At 35.9% G+C, this 18,452-nt stretch overlaps 1 protein-coding gene across 4 annotated transcripts; it reads right to left on the bottom strand.

Moving 5' to 3' along the window:
- Positions 1–202: 202 nt before the first annotated feature.
- LOC111431957 (brefeldin A-inhibited guanine nucleotide-exchange protein 5-like) lies at positions 203–18,183 on the bottom strand. Of its 4 annotated transcripts, none has more exons than XM_023068698.1 (34): positions 18,078–18,183; positions 17,704–17,904; positions 17,284–17,365; positions 16,803–17,025; positions 16,547–16,668; positions 16,404–16,462; positions 14,611–14,668; positions 14,445–14,529; positions 14,130–14,324; positions 13,939–13,997; positions 13,758–13,827; positions 13,607–13,675; positions 13,004–13,126; positions 12,863–12,916; positions 12,668–12,756; positions 12,457–12,553; positions 12,264–12,362; positions 11,964–12,155; positions 11,713–11,823; positions 11,427–11,611; positions 10,051–10,677; positions 8,904–9,321; positions 7,754–7,993; positions 7,524–7,647; positions 7,280–7,428; positions 6,200–6,556; positions 5,205–5,371; positions 4,156–4,412; positions 3,853–4,028; positions 2,884–3,003; positions 2,514–2,650; positions 2,099–2,432; positions 1,837–1,932; positions 203–748 (listed from the first exon to the last, which is right to left on the bottom strand). In XM_023068698.1, the coding sequence occupies exons 2-34, from the start codon at positions 17,807–17,809 to the stop codon at positions 686–688; spliced, it is 5,343 nt and encodes a 1,780-aa protein (XP_022924466.1). In that variant the 5' UTR covers positions 17,810–17,904; positions 18,078–18,183; the 3' UTR covers positions 203–685. The 4 variants fall into 4 exon arrangements, with proteins under 4 accessions (XP_022924466.1, XP_022924467.1, XP_022924465.1 ...); XM_023068699.1 differs by having other exon boundaries at positions 18,058–18,155; XM_023068697.1 differs by having other exon boundaries at positions 17,989–18,153.
- Positions 18,184–18,452: the final 269 nt, after the last annotated feature.

The raw sequence follows: 18,452 nt of genomic DNA, 5'->3' as shown, positions 1-18,452 counted from the left end.
CACAATTAAAGAGGCATTTATATCAACATTATCCAAAAGTTCATAATTTAATGTCTGAATGTGACACCAAATAGACTTCTTCAATTGCTTGAAAAGGGTCAAATATGAAAACCCCCCATTTATAGCCATCAATAAATATTTATCACATCAATTCGAGGCATATTTGATCAGAACAGTAATTAATTACCATTTCAAAGGTCGATGGTTTAATCCTCGTCCCGAAATAGCAGCTTAAATTAAGAGGGGGTAATCTCGAGTACCTAACCATATATTGGCATGTAGGTTAAATCGAAATAAAACAAAAAGCATTGATAGCTAATATGAATAATTACCAAGTCATTAAATTTAATACTTTAATACTCGAGTAATAAATTCGCACCTCAAAATTGGATAGTGGGCATAATATTTGAAATTTTTACCTCAGCTACCTTAACCACGCAGTAACACCAAGGAGACATGATGATTTCACTTCATCCGTTATAAAATATGGTGCTGTTTGCCTCCTTTTTTACCGTGGTTAACTTATACTTTTACCTTCTCCTTCCATTTCCTACCAAAAAAAATCTAACATTGACGAAATAAATGTCATCGGAAGAGAACTCAATGATGATGAGCTTGATCTTCTTGAGCAACAAATGCTTAAAAGCACTCTTGGGGAGATTTGAGAACAAAGAATCAATAGAAACTATGGCAATAGTGCTTTCAGTTGTATCTTGAAGAGATCAGCAAGAGCTCCTCGAACATCAATCTGAACAAACCAAGAAAAAGGTAATCAGAAAGAAATATCCCTAATGAACACAGTGAATCTATCTCGTTCATTATGTATTGGATTAAAAAAACACAGTCAATAAATACAGTCCAAAACATTGACTTGGACAAAGTAGCCAATAGAAGATCACCAATCCAGCCGTGTCAAATGAATTATAGAACTACTCCACTCCACTGTTAAAGATAATAAAAGGTTGTTTGTAATGAAGTAAATAGACGACCATGAATGACATCTACTTTTAAGTTTTAAAAAGATATTTTTTTTTTATCATGGCACAAATATTAAAAGGAATGTGAGATCCCACCTCAATTGGAGAGGAGAACGAAGCATTCTTTATAAGGGTGTGGAAACCTCTCCCTAGCAGGCGCGTTTTGAAAACCTTGAGGGGAAGCACAAAAAAGAAAACCCAAAGAGGACAATATCTGCTAGCAGTGGGCTTGGGCCGTTGTAAATGATATAAGAGCCACACACCGGGCGATGTGCCTGCGAGGAGGCTGAGCCTCAAAGGGGGGTCAACACGAGGCAGTATGCCAGCAAGGATGCTGAGCCCCAAAGGGGTGGATTGGGGAGGTCCCACATTGATTGAAGAAGGAAGCGAGTGCCAGCGAGGACGCTGGACCCCAAAGGAGAGTGGATTGTGAGATCGCATATCGGTTGGAGAGGATAACATAGCATTCTTTATAGGGGTGTGGAAACCTTTCCCTAACAGACGTGTTTTAAAAACCTAGAGAGGAAGTTCGAGAGGAAGTTCGAAAGGGCTCTTACAAAAGTAAGAAAACTGTTAAAAATTATGGCAGCCATAAAAATTATGGCAGCCATAAAAATGTTCTCAAGAGGCAGTAAAAGTTACAGGGGCCACAACAAAACCTTAGATAGGTACCAAAAAGAAACACCATTATCTGGTAAAAGTAGCAACGGTGAAGAGCTCTCACCCCTCTCACCCCTATCAGATAGTGTTCAAAGGTCACATATTTGCATACATAAGCATGTTCACATAGCACAGCCTCGTAATACCCATAAAAGAAAATAATATCACTGAGAATATTAAACATTTTGCAGGAGAATACCTGGTCACAGCATACAAGTTTTGTAAGCAAAGGATAAAATTCTCTCAGGTGTCTTCTGAATATCTGACTGTTCATAAAGCCCATGCCTTTGAGCACCTGGATGGAAAAAATTGGAACAATTATTCTTAAATTATGCATTTCAACTTGGTAGAAAGAACAACCAATTTCGGTCATAAAAATGAAAGAAAAAAAAAAAAAGTTACAACTCTAGTATCAATACTTATCTAGTACATTTAAAAGCTAATGGCCAACTGATCGATACCTTAATGATCACTGGAGAACGTAACTCCAAAACTCGATGGACATCCATGTGAGTGGCTTCCCCTGCAGAGGATTGCAGATCAGATGCATCCCTAAGAGCTTGTTCACAGAACGATACTAGCCTGCTTTCAGCTATTCCGTCAACATTGTTAACTGCACTAGAATCCTGAAGGGAAGTCAAATCATCTTTGGCTGATGCAGTATCAACTTCCAGATTATCGACGGTTGTTTCTTGTTCTGCTTCAATCCCATTAAATCCCGAAGTTGCTTTAAGTAAGATGTCTAGGTAAATTGAAGTTCCAGCTAACTCCTGGCGAAGAAGATTTAGTGGAGGCCTGTGTAAGGAAGAAATATGATTATCTTTCATTACAAAAATTTAGATACATTTAGGGAAAAGTGCAACTTTCTCTGTCTACCTCTCATCAGGAACGCGATGCATGCGCTGTCTGAGATTGTCATATGAGTTATAAGTAGCGGAAAATTCGAGCAAAGATAACAAAATGTCCATTATGGCAATCTTTTGTGGTGCTCCAAGCTTGTCCCAGTATTTCTTCTGCAAGAATCCATCAGGCATTACAATGTGGAAATAAACAATTTACAATACAATTCATAGCAGCTCCCTTTCCCCTATACACCACTGGTCCCCACCACATTCAGTGTAAACTTCTCATTCATCACTTTACCACCAGCAGGTGACAAAGGATATATAGGAATGAATGAAAATTATTACAATAATATAAGCAAGTACTCCATTCCCAAAAAAGCATAAAATAATCAGCTTCAAACCTGAATTCCATCAATGACACCAAGAAGTAAGAGTTGCGTAATGCACTTTCCTCGAACAATCCCCAATAGCAAACTTTCCTCATCATCTTTCACCTCGGGATCCACAGTGTCAGGAGGAAGCTACAATGGTGTTGTGTGAAAATTTAAACAAATGCAAGAACATAAAAGAGATAGGTCTTTACGTGTCAGTGTTTAGATTCTGCAAAGACTGTCTTAATTTTAAACTAGAAAATAAAGCATAAAAGTACATATTGAATAAAATGCTCGAAAAAATGGAAAGCAAGCAACAGCACATTAACATAGAAGAATAACTACCAGTCCTTGATTGATTAAGCATGAGGCAATAAGTCAACTATTCCAAATGCAATTATTGCAGATGCTCTTTTAGTACTACACTGATCCCTGGTCTCTCGGTTCTATGGCAAACACTCTTGCATAAGAAAACTCAAGGCTTTGCTTGGATTCTTATAAAATGAATTACACTGGATCACTAGTCTCTCAATTGTGAGACTTTTTATGAGTGTTTTACTAAGTATCGTATAATAAAATGATCACTATAAGTCATACACAATAGAACTTAGATCGATTCTTTTTTCTGTCAGGGTGGGGAATTTAACTGAAATTCTCCTTCTTTATCATCAACTGAATCATTGTTTGAAACCCAAGATTCAATCTAATCACCGTTCAAACAATAACGAACTTGCAAAACAAATTTGTTTATCATAAAGTGATACATAATTCTTGACCATGCTTTTCACCTTACTTTGTTATTTGAACGAGCAAGTGTTATGTTTGGGTCATGTCAATCATTTTCCTTTTTCTCTCAATAAACAAATTTCACGGGAGAAAAAAAAGAAATGTACAAACTAAATAGGAAATTGGACTGGAAATTCCAAACAAGAAATCCTATCCTACATACGTGATAAGGTCATAGACAACTTATGGAAATATATTCCATAAGTACAATACCTTTATTGGAGAAGATGGCACAGAGACATCTGATGCACGTCCCTTAGATTTTGAAGTAAGACTTCTAACAAAGATATTATCCATCATATTTCCCATAATTCTTTGGCCTATTGTTTGACTCCGCAGAAGACTTCCAGGTTCTGCAGCTCTTGTTCTTGCTGACGGTGATTGAAGACCTACAATATAAAGAATTTCATTCCTTACTTTCTTTACACACAATTTTAAATGGTCAAACCTACGTTATTTACAAAGGTGACAATGAAATCAAAGGAATGTGGCTCGTCAGTTTTCTAAAAGAATAACCTTCAACAGATTCATATGAGGTAACATGCAACCCAGACTCTTCAATGGGATTCCGACTAATGATATCTGCAACCCTTGGTGAGGATGCTGGAGATACCTTTCCATGGTCACCGACATCAAGATGATGGTTCTTTGCTTCTTTCAGGCTAACTGACCTCAAGGAAGTACCACCAACAATATTCACCTCATCATGGCTTGATTTCTCAAAACCCAAAGCATTTAGTAATTCAAGTGGTTGAGTTGTGTACGAAGCATCTCTGAGAAAAGACAGAAACATAAACAATAATGGACATTTGCAATGATAATAGTAATATCCACCTTTACATATCCAATTTGGGGATGGCATATTGCTTCTTATGTAGAGATAAGAGGGAAGTGTAAACATATATATATATATATATATATATATATATATATATAGATAGATAGATAGATATTTACAAGGCTCTCAAAATCTTTGAAATCTCTTTGAAGTCAAGATAGTGGCTGAAAGATTGGGGTGAAAAGCTTGCAATTTCTAGAAGCTTGGGAAGCTGATCAAGGAAAAAGTGTTGTATAAACTAGAATTTCTTTTATTCATCATTGCCAAGCTTAAGGGGAACAAAAATAGAAAATAAATATAATAAATGAATAAATAACTAGAAATTTTGTTTGTCAAGCGGAAGATTGATTGTTTGTCAAGCGATCATTGGAATTTTTCATAGTTATTTCATGTCAAGCTAACATAAAGGCAAAAGATTTGTAATCAACACAATTTGAATTGGGGTTTTGTTCCTCATTACATAAGGAATTCGGTCTCTATATTTCTCATCCCCCCTCCCCCAAAAAAAATAAAAATAAATAATAAATAATAAAAAAATAATGGAATATGGTTCTTGTACAAATTATTTGAGGTTTAGCTTTCTTTTCAGTTTTGTTAACTTTTGTCTCTTCACTAATTTGTAACTGTTGGCTCTTTACTTATTTGTAACTTTTCATATATCAAGTTGAAGTAAGTTTGTTTAATGTTATAAAGAAAAAAAAAAGATTAAAAAGAAAGTAGTATTCACCTTATACTTTTTAACAATGTGTCCCAGTCGTCCTCGCTAAATTGGTGTCCGCCAACTTCAGTTAGGTGCACCAGAGCACCCAAAGCCAATGAAACCACTGATTGTTCCGGCTGCTTTGCACAATCTAATAGTAAGGTCAACAGTGGGGGTAGCATAAAGCACACCTCCTAAAGAAGGAAATAATACTTGTCAATACAAAAAGGTTTACAGAAAACTTAAATACAGTCAATTGAGAGGCATAATTTAGAGACTCAACAAATGATCTGTGAAAAGCATAATTTAGATCATATTTACGGTTATCATGAAAACAAAAATTATTTTTAGAAATATCTACAGACTATGAATCCTGTTTAACAAAGAAATCAAATCTTAAACGCAGCAGCAAGGCATACAATCTTGCAGGATCAAACACAGAACATTTTTCAGTAACTTGGTCAGTATGGAGGCATATTAGACAACACATTAACAGCATCAGCATACTTATGTTGAGCAGATCTTTTCGAAACACTTCGATTAAGACAAAAATATATATATGTATATATATATATTAATCCCTAACTATCGTGAATTTGTTCCCAAACAGTTGCAAGAGTAACCCAAGAATTCATTTCTCTAATGGCAAATGCTATGTGGTTGGACAGTTATCCACCTCCTTGAGAGGCATATAAACTCAATGAAATAAGGTTAAATACCATTTTGATTTACTGTTTTTCTTTTATAGGGAACAGAAAGGATAATTTACCCCACAACAAGGAAGAACAACCTGGGGGCGAGTGGAAGAGGCTCCCCCTCCCTAAGAAAACTTACAAGAAGGCTAAGAAGAACCAAAGAAATGGGGTAATCACAAAATGAATTGCTATAGCTTTGACACCACCGAGAAGTGTACAACATTGAAAAAAAAAAATTTTAAAGGAAGAAATCTTATCTTCAAAAAACCATTTTGGCAGTTAATTTATAGTTAAATTAAAAATAACCAAATTTAAGCCCATTAATACCTTGTAAAATACATTGAAGAGATTGCAAAGCAACTGAAGCGAGTGAATACTTGTTTCACGGACGCACCCATCACCACTAGAATTCAAGCTTTCCTTCCCAGCATGTCTCAAGTGATCAAAAATTGGAAACAAGACGCGATGAAAAATGCTCTCCCAAAATGATTTTGAGAACTTGGCACCTCTCTCATTCAGCAAGTCAAACAAAACTTCCAGTGCACAACTCCGGACCTCTGATCTCGTGTCTGATGTCAAATCTGACAACCCAGCAAGCATTGGGAACCAATAGTGCTCAGTCATATCAAATACTTGATCAGCACTATCGTCGGTCGGCCTCAAAGCACCACCAGGTATGAAACCCTATGCATTAGAGAAATTGAATTGAATGGAGGGAATATTGAATTATCCAAGCTAAGTATCAACATAGTTATCAAAGGTTCAGTACTATCATCATCCCCAAATTTTCTACAAATAAAATAAGATTCATCTGAAACGTGTGCTTCAGTATGGTAACTAATTGAAGCAACTGTAAGAAGTATATTGTGCAGCTATTATACCCACAAAATCCTCAGTAATCAAGCAAATATTATTTCCCAACAGAAGGATTACATCAAGTTGGAATCCAATTGATTTTTTTTTCTTTTTTCTTTTTTTTCGCTAGGGAATCCAAATGAAGATGAATGAATAGTTTAACCTTAAAGAGACTACTCTGAGGTCTAGTGATTTACAGTACACCTAAGATTTCTTTTTATCACTTCCCTCTAATGGAAACGAATCAAGTCTCCCACATTTTCTTTTGGTCATATTTTCCAAAAGTGTACTCCTGACGAATTATACAAACATTTTGGTGATATGAATAATGAAACTTCGAAATAAAAGCTCAGAGTCTGGTCCTGTTGTGCTAATACCACTACTCAAGGCTGCACATCAAGGTCGCTACTCATAAGAAAACTTTAAAAGAAAGGAAAAAAAAAAAAAAAAAAAAAGGCAATCTTTCATGGAAATAACAAAGAGCTTTTAAGCAGAACATCTTAGATGCAAGTGATTTGCTAACAACTCAAACTACATGGGAGTACAACAAACCTCTGCCAATCGATCCTCACATATACGTAGGAGTGCAATAGCCTTCAAACTTATACGATGGGAACTTTTGTTATTGGCGAACCTTATAAGACAGTTGACACAGTCCATAAAACATTCCCCAACTACCTGATCAAAGTGCTCCAATATAACTGCAAATCTCTTCAGCATTAGATATTCAAATTTTGAGGAGTAATATGCCAAAAGATAAGTATCTCTCAACAGGAAACAGAAACAAAATGCTTACCCTGTTCAACATTTTCAAAGGCACTTTCAACAATTGACTCAGATTCATCATCTGCGGAAGCTGTGAAAACCATAAAAACACTTCGCCATCCAGACTTTATGTTACCAACTTTTGATTTTATCATCTGAAATAAAAAATAATCTAATAAATGTGCCAGAAACCTCCATTAGAATCAAATGTAACGAAGTGATTTGTACAAGTTCGCTATAAAAGTTGATAGCTTGACGTACTTGAACAATACAGTCCACAATAAGGCTCCTTATCGATTCACTTTGATTGTTACGCATGAGAACAACAAATGGCTTAAGAATGTCATTTTGGAATGTGTAGTTGGCAAGTTCAGCTCTCTCCAAGTACTTCATCCCAAGCTGCCTCAGAGAATCTATGGCATATATTACAATCTTCTCGTCATGATGGCTCCCAGCAGAAATAAAGTGATTTGACAGGACAGACCATATCCTAGCCCAAACCTGGAAGATGCACAAGTAAAAATGTCCTCATCAAAAATGAAAACGTAACACATATTGAATAAGTTACAACATGAAATTTAATGTCTCAATGCGCAATCAAATTCTTTAAGTAATATAAAGTTATGCAAAGTATCAAGGAAATTCCAAAAGTCATCCTTGCATCAAGAGGAGATCATTCTTCCACCCACAATCAATATATAAGTATTTTAAAATTGAGGCTTAGCTAACCACAATAAACACAGTGAAAGAAAAATTGATAATGATATTTTCTTGGCTAAATAACATTTAGCAAAGGAAATTTTTTACATTGCATGATATAAACAGTGCATAGAGTTCCGAGTAGAATTAAAACTTTATGAATTGCATCACGTGGATAATAAGCACAATATGCTCAGTTAAGCAACATAATGAAAGGAGAAAGTTAACACTTTGCATAATTGGTGCCTCCATACAATTATTTTCTAAAATTCTTCCAGTCCCTATGCATCCAAAGAAAGAATGAGGTGTTGTAAAAAATGAGGACAGACCCTTCGCCTCCAGCATCTTAGTGTTGTGACAGAAGAAAAGCAAGCAATATTATAGGCAAAAAATTGGACATGCATAACCATTTAAAGTTATAAGCCCCTGCAACCACCACCCCTATAAATATTTTTTAATCATCACAATGGATTTAAGATCACAAATGACAGTACAGGACATCGTGGAGGCAATCCTATCACTATTGTAAGAGTAGATAACATTTGGCCCAGTTACTTAAATCCAGTGAATGGTTCACATCTGGGTCAAAGCATCCTTGTCACAACTAAGAATATCCTCAGTTCATTAGACTAGTATGGCATGAGCCCAACACATTTGGAGATAATATTACTAATGACGTTATCAATAAAAAATTTATCCGAATTCATCATACCATTCGTATACGAGCCATATTATAATAGCTTATCTCAACAAGCTTTTGCAAGCTAAAAACACGCGCAGGAGTTTGTTTCAATTCTTCAGCAGAGACACCGCATAGAGCAGTGAAAAACTCCACAACAGAGTCACTGGGAAGTTTTACACTGTTCACAAATACTTGATCCGCAGGCTTCCCAGCTAACTCTTTTAGGGATTGAACAACAGCATCCCTGGAGATCTGATTTGATCCATGCATGACAGTCGCTGCAATAGAAGGAGTCGATGTGATGAATTCAAGACGAGATACACATTCTAAAACTGCATTCCAAGTGTCTTGAAGGGATTCTGTCTCTAAATCACACACGGCCAATAGCATGCGTAATGCTTCTACATTTTTACTACGCATTTCCTTTGGTGAATGCAAGAAAGTAAACCTAGCAAAAGAATGTAATGACATCAGTTTTCCCAAAATTTAAACAAACTAGTTCCATCAGTCAAAGGCAAACCTTGTTATCACAAGAAAATGAAATTAAAACAAACGACAGCAGTAGCAGATGCAATAAATAAATAGATTAAAACTCAAACATGTGTAAAGTTATATTTAAAATCTTGGGGAAAAGAATCAATTTATATCTTTATATTTTGCAGGTTATTTAAATTAGAACTTTAAACTAATAATTGTATCAGTTTGAACTTTCATAAATAAATCAATTTAGACCAATTGTTAGTGATTCATAACTATTTCACTTGATTCCATTTAAAATCAACTTAAAATTACCTAAATAACATTATTCTTTATTCAAAATCCAAGACAAGTAGCAAAAAAAATTATCGCAAAATTCTTCCTGAATAAGTAAAAAAAAAATGAAGAAGAGATAAAAACACTCTATGACAAATGCTTACCCACTTGATTCTAGCATTTCAATTTAATATTGTATTAATTTCTGCATTCAAAGAAGTCTTACATGCATGTGAGAAGTATGAATCAACAATTTTAAAACAAAATCCTAATGAAGGGTCAAAATCGATCCTCTTGAAAAAGTTTAGAATTTAAATTGATATGGGGTTTTAATTGATTCAACCTACAAAGTTTAGGAGTATAGATTGATTTTTCCCCCTATCTTTTCAAATTAATAAAATAATAATAATAAACGGTATCGTACCTGATGAGAGATGTTAGGAATGCATAGCGCATGGTATCCATTCCAAGAACATGTGTGATATGTATACCAGCTCTAAACCCCTCCATACAAAGGACAACCCTAGGTTTATTGTCACCTTCCTCCATAGTAACAGAGAAAGTAGCAAGTAAAGGCCATCCTACAGCATCAACCATAGGCCTTACAAGTTCAATTCTCTGTGAGGTATAAAAAACCCCTCTCTTTGCTCCTTGATTTTGGAATATAACTTGTGTTTGCTTAATAATAGCCTCACTCTCGGATTTGGCACCAGCAGAGGACATTTTTCTCGGAAGAGCCAAGTTAAGAATACTCAAAAGGCCTCCCCTCTCTTCTCCCTCCAGCCTTTCTCTGCGGCTTTTTGCTTTGTCAGTGCTGTCATCTTTCATTTTGATCTCTTCCTTAACTATAGAGTCATATATATCTTCCAGGAGTTCTGTAGGGGCACAATCTTCTGGATCATTCATAACATTCATACGAGTGAAATCAGGCTTCGACATCTTAGGCCACACCATAGGGTTATGAGCATCAGTGTTCAACATAATCACAGCATAAGCTAGAACATATGCAGTGTCTGCATTCTTGAAAAGGCCAGGGTTGTCTGCACAATATCTGGTATGGATACAACACAAACACATATCACTAGCTGCCATTAGAAAGTGAAAATCATCTCAGCAAAAAGGAAACGAATGAGTGAATCTAAGTTCTGAACTATCTTTTCAATTATCGAGATGGAAAAAAGATAATGATAACATCTTTAACATCTTCCGTAAGGGATTAGAGTCTAATGGACTTCTTGAGATATTTTCTCAACACTCTCCTCCCATATGGTTTAAGACTACTTCGAAAAGCAGGGTAAGACAATCAAAAAAAAAAAAAAAATGAAAATGAAGATCTGAATTCAAGATATCTTGCTTCAGTACATGTCAAATTAGGCAAAACCCAATATGTCTGATTGGAACAAATCCTATGAAATATGCAAATTAACCACAAAGTCCAACGTTCTGATTGGAACCAATTCTACGGAGGAATGCAATTGAATGTCCAAGAAAATGAGGGGAGGGACCAACTCTCAAGTGCCTGAGAAGTTCTTCAAGAATTATGTTTTAAAAGAAATTGGAGAATTTATCATTATTATATTAAGGTAACTTTTGAGAGAATGCGAGAGCAATGGCTTCTCTCTGATGTTTGCTATGCAATCCATTTTGTAATCATCTTTTCTCTTATCTGTACCATGTAGGGTGCTTTCAAACACATTGCCCTTTTGAGAGACTTCCTTATCCTCCCCTCTTTACACTCTTTCTTTAGTAACGAAAGAATTTTTCTTCTCTTAAAACCAAGTGCACATGGTGTAAATATACCGTTCTGCAAATTTCTCCATGATGCGATCAATCTTTTGAGCTTCTCCTGGAAGACGAAAACCTTTGAGAAATTCACGCATTGCAGCATCAAACTTCATGCCTGAAAATTTCATGGAATCTACATATGCATGCATGACTGCAACAGGAAACTCTTCATGCTGACCCAGATAATCCCCAATCATAGTCTGGAAATAAAAGGTTGCAACAAGTCTATATTGAGCCAATTCATAATAGAAGTGTCAATTAAAACATAGCAACCAGCGTTCTTTGAAGAGTGAGATTCTACCTTGTCCAAGCAGGGAGTATTTTGGAGAAACTGAGCAACTGTAGATGGTGTGTTCCCCACCAACTTATTTGAAATCAGATACTCAACACCCTTAACTGGTTTCCTATTGAACTGTGTTTAATAAAAACAAACTAAAAATTAGGGACTAAAATACGTTCATAACAAGAAAGGAGATCAGAAAACAGCCGACAGTAGGATTTTAAAAAAATATCTCTTCACAACTAGAGAAGTGTAAGTTAAATTTTAATCACCTCAAAGATGGCAGCTTCCACCGTGGACTCGTCCTTCTCAAAATTGCCCGTCACATCTTCCCTGCTCTTGTTCTCAAGATTTTCGTTGCCTGAAGACTCTTCTTCTAACGAATGAACACCTGAACTCTGCTTTTCTGAATGTAGACGTGACTTCTCCCAGTCAACTAATGATTTGAGCACATTCACAAGACACTGGAAGGGTCAAGAAAAAAGAAATGGTCATCAAACCAATAAGTAGTCGTGCAAAATCAAGCACGAATTATAGCAAGATTGAAAAATGGGCAATAATATAAGACCCACTTGAAGTGATGATCCTTTAATTGAAGTTGTCTGGGATACAGCTGCCACATTTGGATCTGCATTTAGGGTGCCTTGAGAAATTTTAGATAACGTGGTTACCTACAAAACAGAGTAAAAGAAAGAATAAGCCCAAACCAATACGTTTTACTCCAAATAAAGTATTTAAAATCAGAATAAATTACACTGACCGTACCATGCGTTCAAACAAATTGGGAGCCTCAAGATCACAATCATAGTTGACAAATATGTCAACAAGAATTTGGGGTTCCCTACATATTTTCTCAAGCATCCTGGAAACAGACAGAGAAGAAATTGTCAAATGAAGTTCCAAAAACAGAACAGCAGAATTAGACTGAACAGTGACATAGCCATGCCATATGTTAACAAGCATTAGAGGGTCATACTTGAGAACACCTATTTTTTGATTAACAGGAAAATCTGTGCCATCCAATGATCTCAGAACTATCAGGGGAAAGAATATGCCAATTTCACCCTGAAAATGAAAAGATCACGTTTAACTGCCTCTATCTAATTAAAAGAAATTTTTATAAACTGGTTAAATTTTTTTTATTAAGCATCAGGATAAAGAAGATACATACTTTAAGACTTTCCCTAAATCGCAACAAAAGCACAGAGAAAATTCCAGTTGCATACTGTCAGGAGAAAGATATGATCAGAAACAAATATCAGCCTGTTTCACTCAAATGAGATAGTAAATATTGATTGTTCAGCGTGCACACCTGAAATATTACTGGAGATTGTGAAACAGAAGCTCGTAATAAAGCATATGAAAGAAATGCTTTCACTGAGTCAATAAAATGGAAGTCTTTTGTAAATGCTTGGCTCACCCCTTCTAATAAACCCTGCAAGATCGTATCATATAAAGTATAAGAAGGGTGGAAAAGGACATTCAGCATTCAAAGCATGTAAAATAAATTCTTGTAACTCAAGTGCAGCAAAGCTTTGACATACACCAAACGTTCTTTACTATGGTTTTCATTGAGTTGTGTACGTGATTGAAAGAGAAAATGAAACTTCACAGATATTTGTACGTTCTTAAAATCATATTAGTTCTTTCATTCATAGAACAAAAAACGTCTCATTCATAAAACTAAATCAGGACAATCAACTGAACTCCATTCTCAAAATCATAATAGATTCAGCCATGGGCAAGATGATATCAAACTGCATACTGATCCATCAACAAATAGCAGTAAATCTGAAAGACTCAGATTAATTTTCTGGACTGAAACAAAGTATTAGAAGATATCAGTGCTCTACTGTGCCATACACCGAACATATAATTAATTATGCCGAACCATTAACCAAGTTACGCAATTAACCTGCAGAAGCTCAAGAGATAAAATGCGAGTCTTGGTTGTGACTTCATCAGTTTCCTCCTTCATTCCCATCTGAAACATAGCACTGCAGAATCAAATGAGAAGCTTAAAATGATAAACACAGCAATGCAGAGAGAATTCTGAGACAACCAACCTTGCAAAGTGTGCGAAATACCAGTAGCCCATCACGTTGAACAATGTTCACTCTCTCCAAATCAATCCCTCTTGAAGAATGTGAATAACAAGAGTTTTAATAATCCAAGAAAATAGTAAGTATCCTTCCACAATAATTACGTTAGAATGACAATCAGTCTACAGCACATTATAATATATACCGTGACATCGTTTTACCATCTTCAATATGAACAGCTTTGTCAAGAACGGCTTCTAAACCCTGTGCAACACGAGATCTTTTGTAACTCATAACCATGCAAATTTCCTGGAACAAAATGCTGGAAAACAAAGGCAACAAGATACTAACTGCTCATAGGATTCCAAACAAAACCTATATAAAAAGAATATGTACCTTGATATCGGCACCACCTGCAAGGTTCTGAAGTTCCTCTACTGATGCAATGGATGTGTCTTTAACTGAATCAAGTACATCTCCTAGAGTAGTCCCTTTGTCATTTTCTTCATTCACAGTAGTTTTTTCATCTACCGTACTGGAAATTTCTGCAGAGATGGATTCATTTGTCCCAGAGGAAGTAGATAAACTATCCTGAATGTTCATCAAGTTCTCTGTCACTCACTTTCCAACAAAGGTAGAAGCAATTTGTTCTATCTCTCTCCTTGTCGATTAATAGAAAAAAGTATTTGCACCAAGGTTTAAATTACATACCTGGTCGGTTTCCATTCTCCTAAATACAATGCTGATCATCTGTGTCAACATTGCCTTTGAAGTAGCTTGATTTATGGGACTTTTGCTATGGATTTAAGGAAATAGTTCGATTTATACTATTTTAAGTTGACAAGAAGAGATCAAACAATGGCAACATGCAAACTACCTATTGAGAGCAATGTTGCAGCAAACCCTAATGACTCCTAACAAAGGCTCCCCGTGTACTGCATTTCAAGAAGAGAAGAAGTTGAAATTAGAAAACTGAAGACTTCGAAACAAAAGAATTAACAGATAAAGAAGAAAGCTCACAATACACAAATATGGAGAACTACTCAAGAAAGCCTACGATAAGCTCATTAAGTATTTGAAGACTGGTCTACCCTTCCAATCCATCACTCCAGAAGGATGATGGAACAAGCAATAACAAATAAAATCATGGCCTTGTCTTTGAAGAAATTATTGATGAATCCACTACACCTAGACCCATTATTAAAGCAAACACCCTTCTTTGGGTAATAAGACTTCTGCAAACCCTACAAATCATCAACGGCCTCGTGCAATGGTCAAATTATAAGAAAGTCCCTGATGAAGCACCCCCCCACCTAGCATCTCTTGAATAATCCATCCTAGCACTTGCCACTTCAAAAAACAAGGTTGCTCAATATTCCATTTCCCACCTGAGATATTTCTTGAAGTGAGTGCATCAGCCAATTTTCTCTTATTCCAATATTCTAGATTGCTAGATTGCTTCAGAGATGCCTTGTCCAGAGAGTACAGCAATGAAGATAAGAGAGGCTCCATTTCCCACTCACTCGTTCTCCCAATTCCTCATCTCATCATTACCCGACATGAATCTAGATCAAGTCTCAATAAAGGCATTGCATTTAGCTATGGCCATCCGAAGGCTCTCTAGACTACTGTAATAGACCTATAGCAAACCAGCTAAGGGAATGTTTTCTTGCACTTGCTTGCAGAGGCAATAAAAAACTCAGTGACGAGCTACCCTGTGGATGTCTCTTTAGAGTCAAAAAGTTTAGATCACCCTTCATCATGTTCCAAAACAAATATTACCAATTGGCTACCTGAAAGGACTTTCGACAAGAATACAATACACATGCTCAACTCTAGTTAGTTAAACGGTTCAATAAGAAATTGCCTAGAACATCTGACTTTCCTACCCACAGGTCAATACCCAAGTCCAAGGACATAAACCGTGATCTCCTAGCTTTAGAAAAAATTCCAAAATCATAATGATTCTTGTTGTTGCTACTATGGAAAATGGTGTTATATAACATATCAGACACTACCCTTAAATAATGCATTGATACTTTTATAATAAGAAACCGAGAAATAAATTTCTGAGAAAAGGCACAAAAGAACAGAACCTAAGGAGCGGGCGGAGGAAACTCCAATTGAAGAACTATAGAGGAAGAGTCTTTCCATCCAAATAATCTAACAGTTGTTATTACGAAAGAATTTCCTGTAGTTAAAATATCACCAAGAGAGGTATATTGCACACCATTACAAAGTAATAAAAAAATAAGACAACTTATCTTCAAAATCCTATAATCGATAAAAATATTACATTAACGTGTTCTGCTGATTTTCTAGGATGATGCTATAGTGCATTTACAAGAGTCCAAACAGCCAACTTTATAATAACTTAAATGCACCCTCAGCTTTTGAGCAGGAAATTCATACTCAATCCCGAGCCTTTATCAATCTGCTTATCTCTATTCATCTGAGCATTAATCAAGGAGTCTTCTGAAATAAAATTCACGATTCTATGGACGCTTTTAAATTGGAAGAGAACCTCATAATTAAAACATTACTTAAACTCAAGATAGTGCAAAAGAATCCAGATCAAGATGCACAAAATCCCATTCATCCACGATCCACTTTTCAAAAGTCAAGACTTGATTAAGCAACAATCATAACCACCTATCTACAACCACGTACCTCTGAACCTTGTAGATGCAACCGCTGTAAGAAGAACCTTCAACACTTGCAAAATGGTACTGCATACCATCCATGCAAATACTTGGCCATAAATTAGCAGAACAAAAATGTGAAAAATGTTCATAATATGCAATGGGACATACCTATCAGGTGATGAGTTGTCAATACAACCGCAAATCATGTTCAGAATGTCAGTGAAAAGAGGGGCATTTTTACCATCTTCTAAACCAGGATCACCTTCTAAGTGATCGTAAGCAATGAGTTTCTGTCAATTATACAATGAGAGATCTTAAGATAACATAAACAAAAATCTCATAAAAGATCGTTAGAAAATGTTGCTGTTTAAAAAGGCAATCATCAATCGAAGGGTAAGGTTTCATAGAAAATAAAAACACGTACATGGAGACAATCCAAAGCGAGTTCCAGGACTTTTAAATTCTTTGTGTCAAATGCGAGGCGAAGTGGACTCAAAACAAGCTCTGCATCATCTCCATGCAAGACATTGCCAGCATTTCCTAACACAATTAATACATGGTCACGTGGAGCAACTTTCCCGCCATCATTCTCAACCTCCTGTGCAGTTTGTGCTGTCTGAGACTCGTCTGCTTGCCCTCCAGTTTCACTGTAACCAACAGTGAAATGAAAAGTTACCCGTCTGTCAAAGACTTTTTTTTTTTTTTTTTTTTCTTCTTTTCACAAATGAACGACTAGACTTTAAACTCTCATGCAAGCCAATTAATATATAATGAAACAATTGACAAGATTAAGGACCTAATATCCACTTTTTCCGATCATTTTTGTGATGTAAAAACACAAGGAATGTTGAAATAAAATATACTAGCTACATTATGAAGAACAAAGGAGATTCACGGAGTAAAACCTGGAATCTCCAGCTGAAGGAGCCGGTTGCTTTGTCTCGACTGGTGTAGCATGTTGACTTTGATTGATCTCTTTCGTGCTATCTGAAAAGCGGTCGGCGGAATCATCAGCAAGACAATTATGCAACACGGCAAGGAGAATTTTCATGCAAATCATACACATGCACGTAACACCGAATAAAATTCTTAAACTCGCCTAATTCCGAATGCGAGAAAAGATGCCGAACTTGTCTTAAATAACTAATCAATGCATTTGACCAATGCAAGAGTAAAACCAGTGGAAACAGTACGAACAACAGTCCCAAACAAATTTCCGGGCAGAAGAAAAACGGTTATTCAGAGATTTCCAAAGATTCAGAGGAAGAAACAGACAGATCCATAATGCAACCATGCAGAACTCAAGAAACGAATGAGGACGAGACCTATAAATGCCTGAATAGCTTTCTGAAGGGCCGGGTACTTCTTGCCGCCAGAACATTCTTTAAGCATGGACTCGAAAGCCCGCGTGACAAAACCACCAGCAGCCATATCTATCACCAATTGCTTTCTCTTCCAATGGAAATGATCTCGTTCAGGTCCGATTCAGACCGCACCAATAAAATCCATCAGGTCGATTCCCACTTCTGCAAGTTCAAACAGATCCAATACATTATAATTTCCTCGAACGAATGAAATAAAATTGAGAATTAGAACATCGTCGAGCTAACAAATGCAAGAAAATCATTGAAGAAATAGAACGAGGCAAGTGAAGGAGAGGCGTTGATAGATCTATCCACCAAGTTTCAGGATCTCGGACCTGACTCCTGCAAACGAGCAAACAGAGCTTTTGCTTCAGCGCCAATTTCTTCTTTGTTTTTTCTTTTTTCTTTTTTCCTTGTTTTTCTCCCCCGCGGTTGACGAGTCAGCGGAACCGACCCACCTTACAGATTTACGTTTTTTTTTTTTCCTTTTACTTTTATTATAAATCGGTTAAAAGATTTTAATTTTCATTTAAAATTCTAAATAATTTATTATACTCAATTATAATTTTGAGAAAATAATATCTTAAAGTACTTTTAATAGCATTAATATTTTTTAAATAAATTGGAATGTTTATAGATATTTTTTATAGTTTTGTTTTAATTTTTCCTATATTTACCTTAATATCTTAAATCTAACTAAAATTCGCTTT

Source organism: Cucurbita moschata, unplaced genomic scaffold (genome assembly GCF_002738365.1).
Source record: "Cucurbita moschata cultivar Rifu unplaced genomic scaffold, Cmos_1.0 Cmo_Scf00037, whole genome shotgun sequence".
NCBI lineage: Eukaryota > Viridiplantae > Streptophyta > Magnoliopsida > Cucurbitales > Cucurbitaceae > Cucurbita > Cucurbita moschata.
This window is presented reverse-complemented; position numbering and strand designations above follow the sequence as displayed.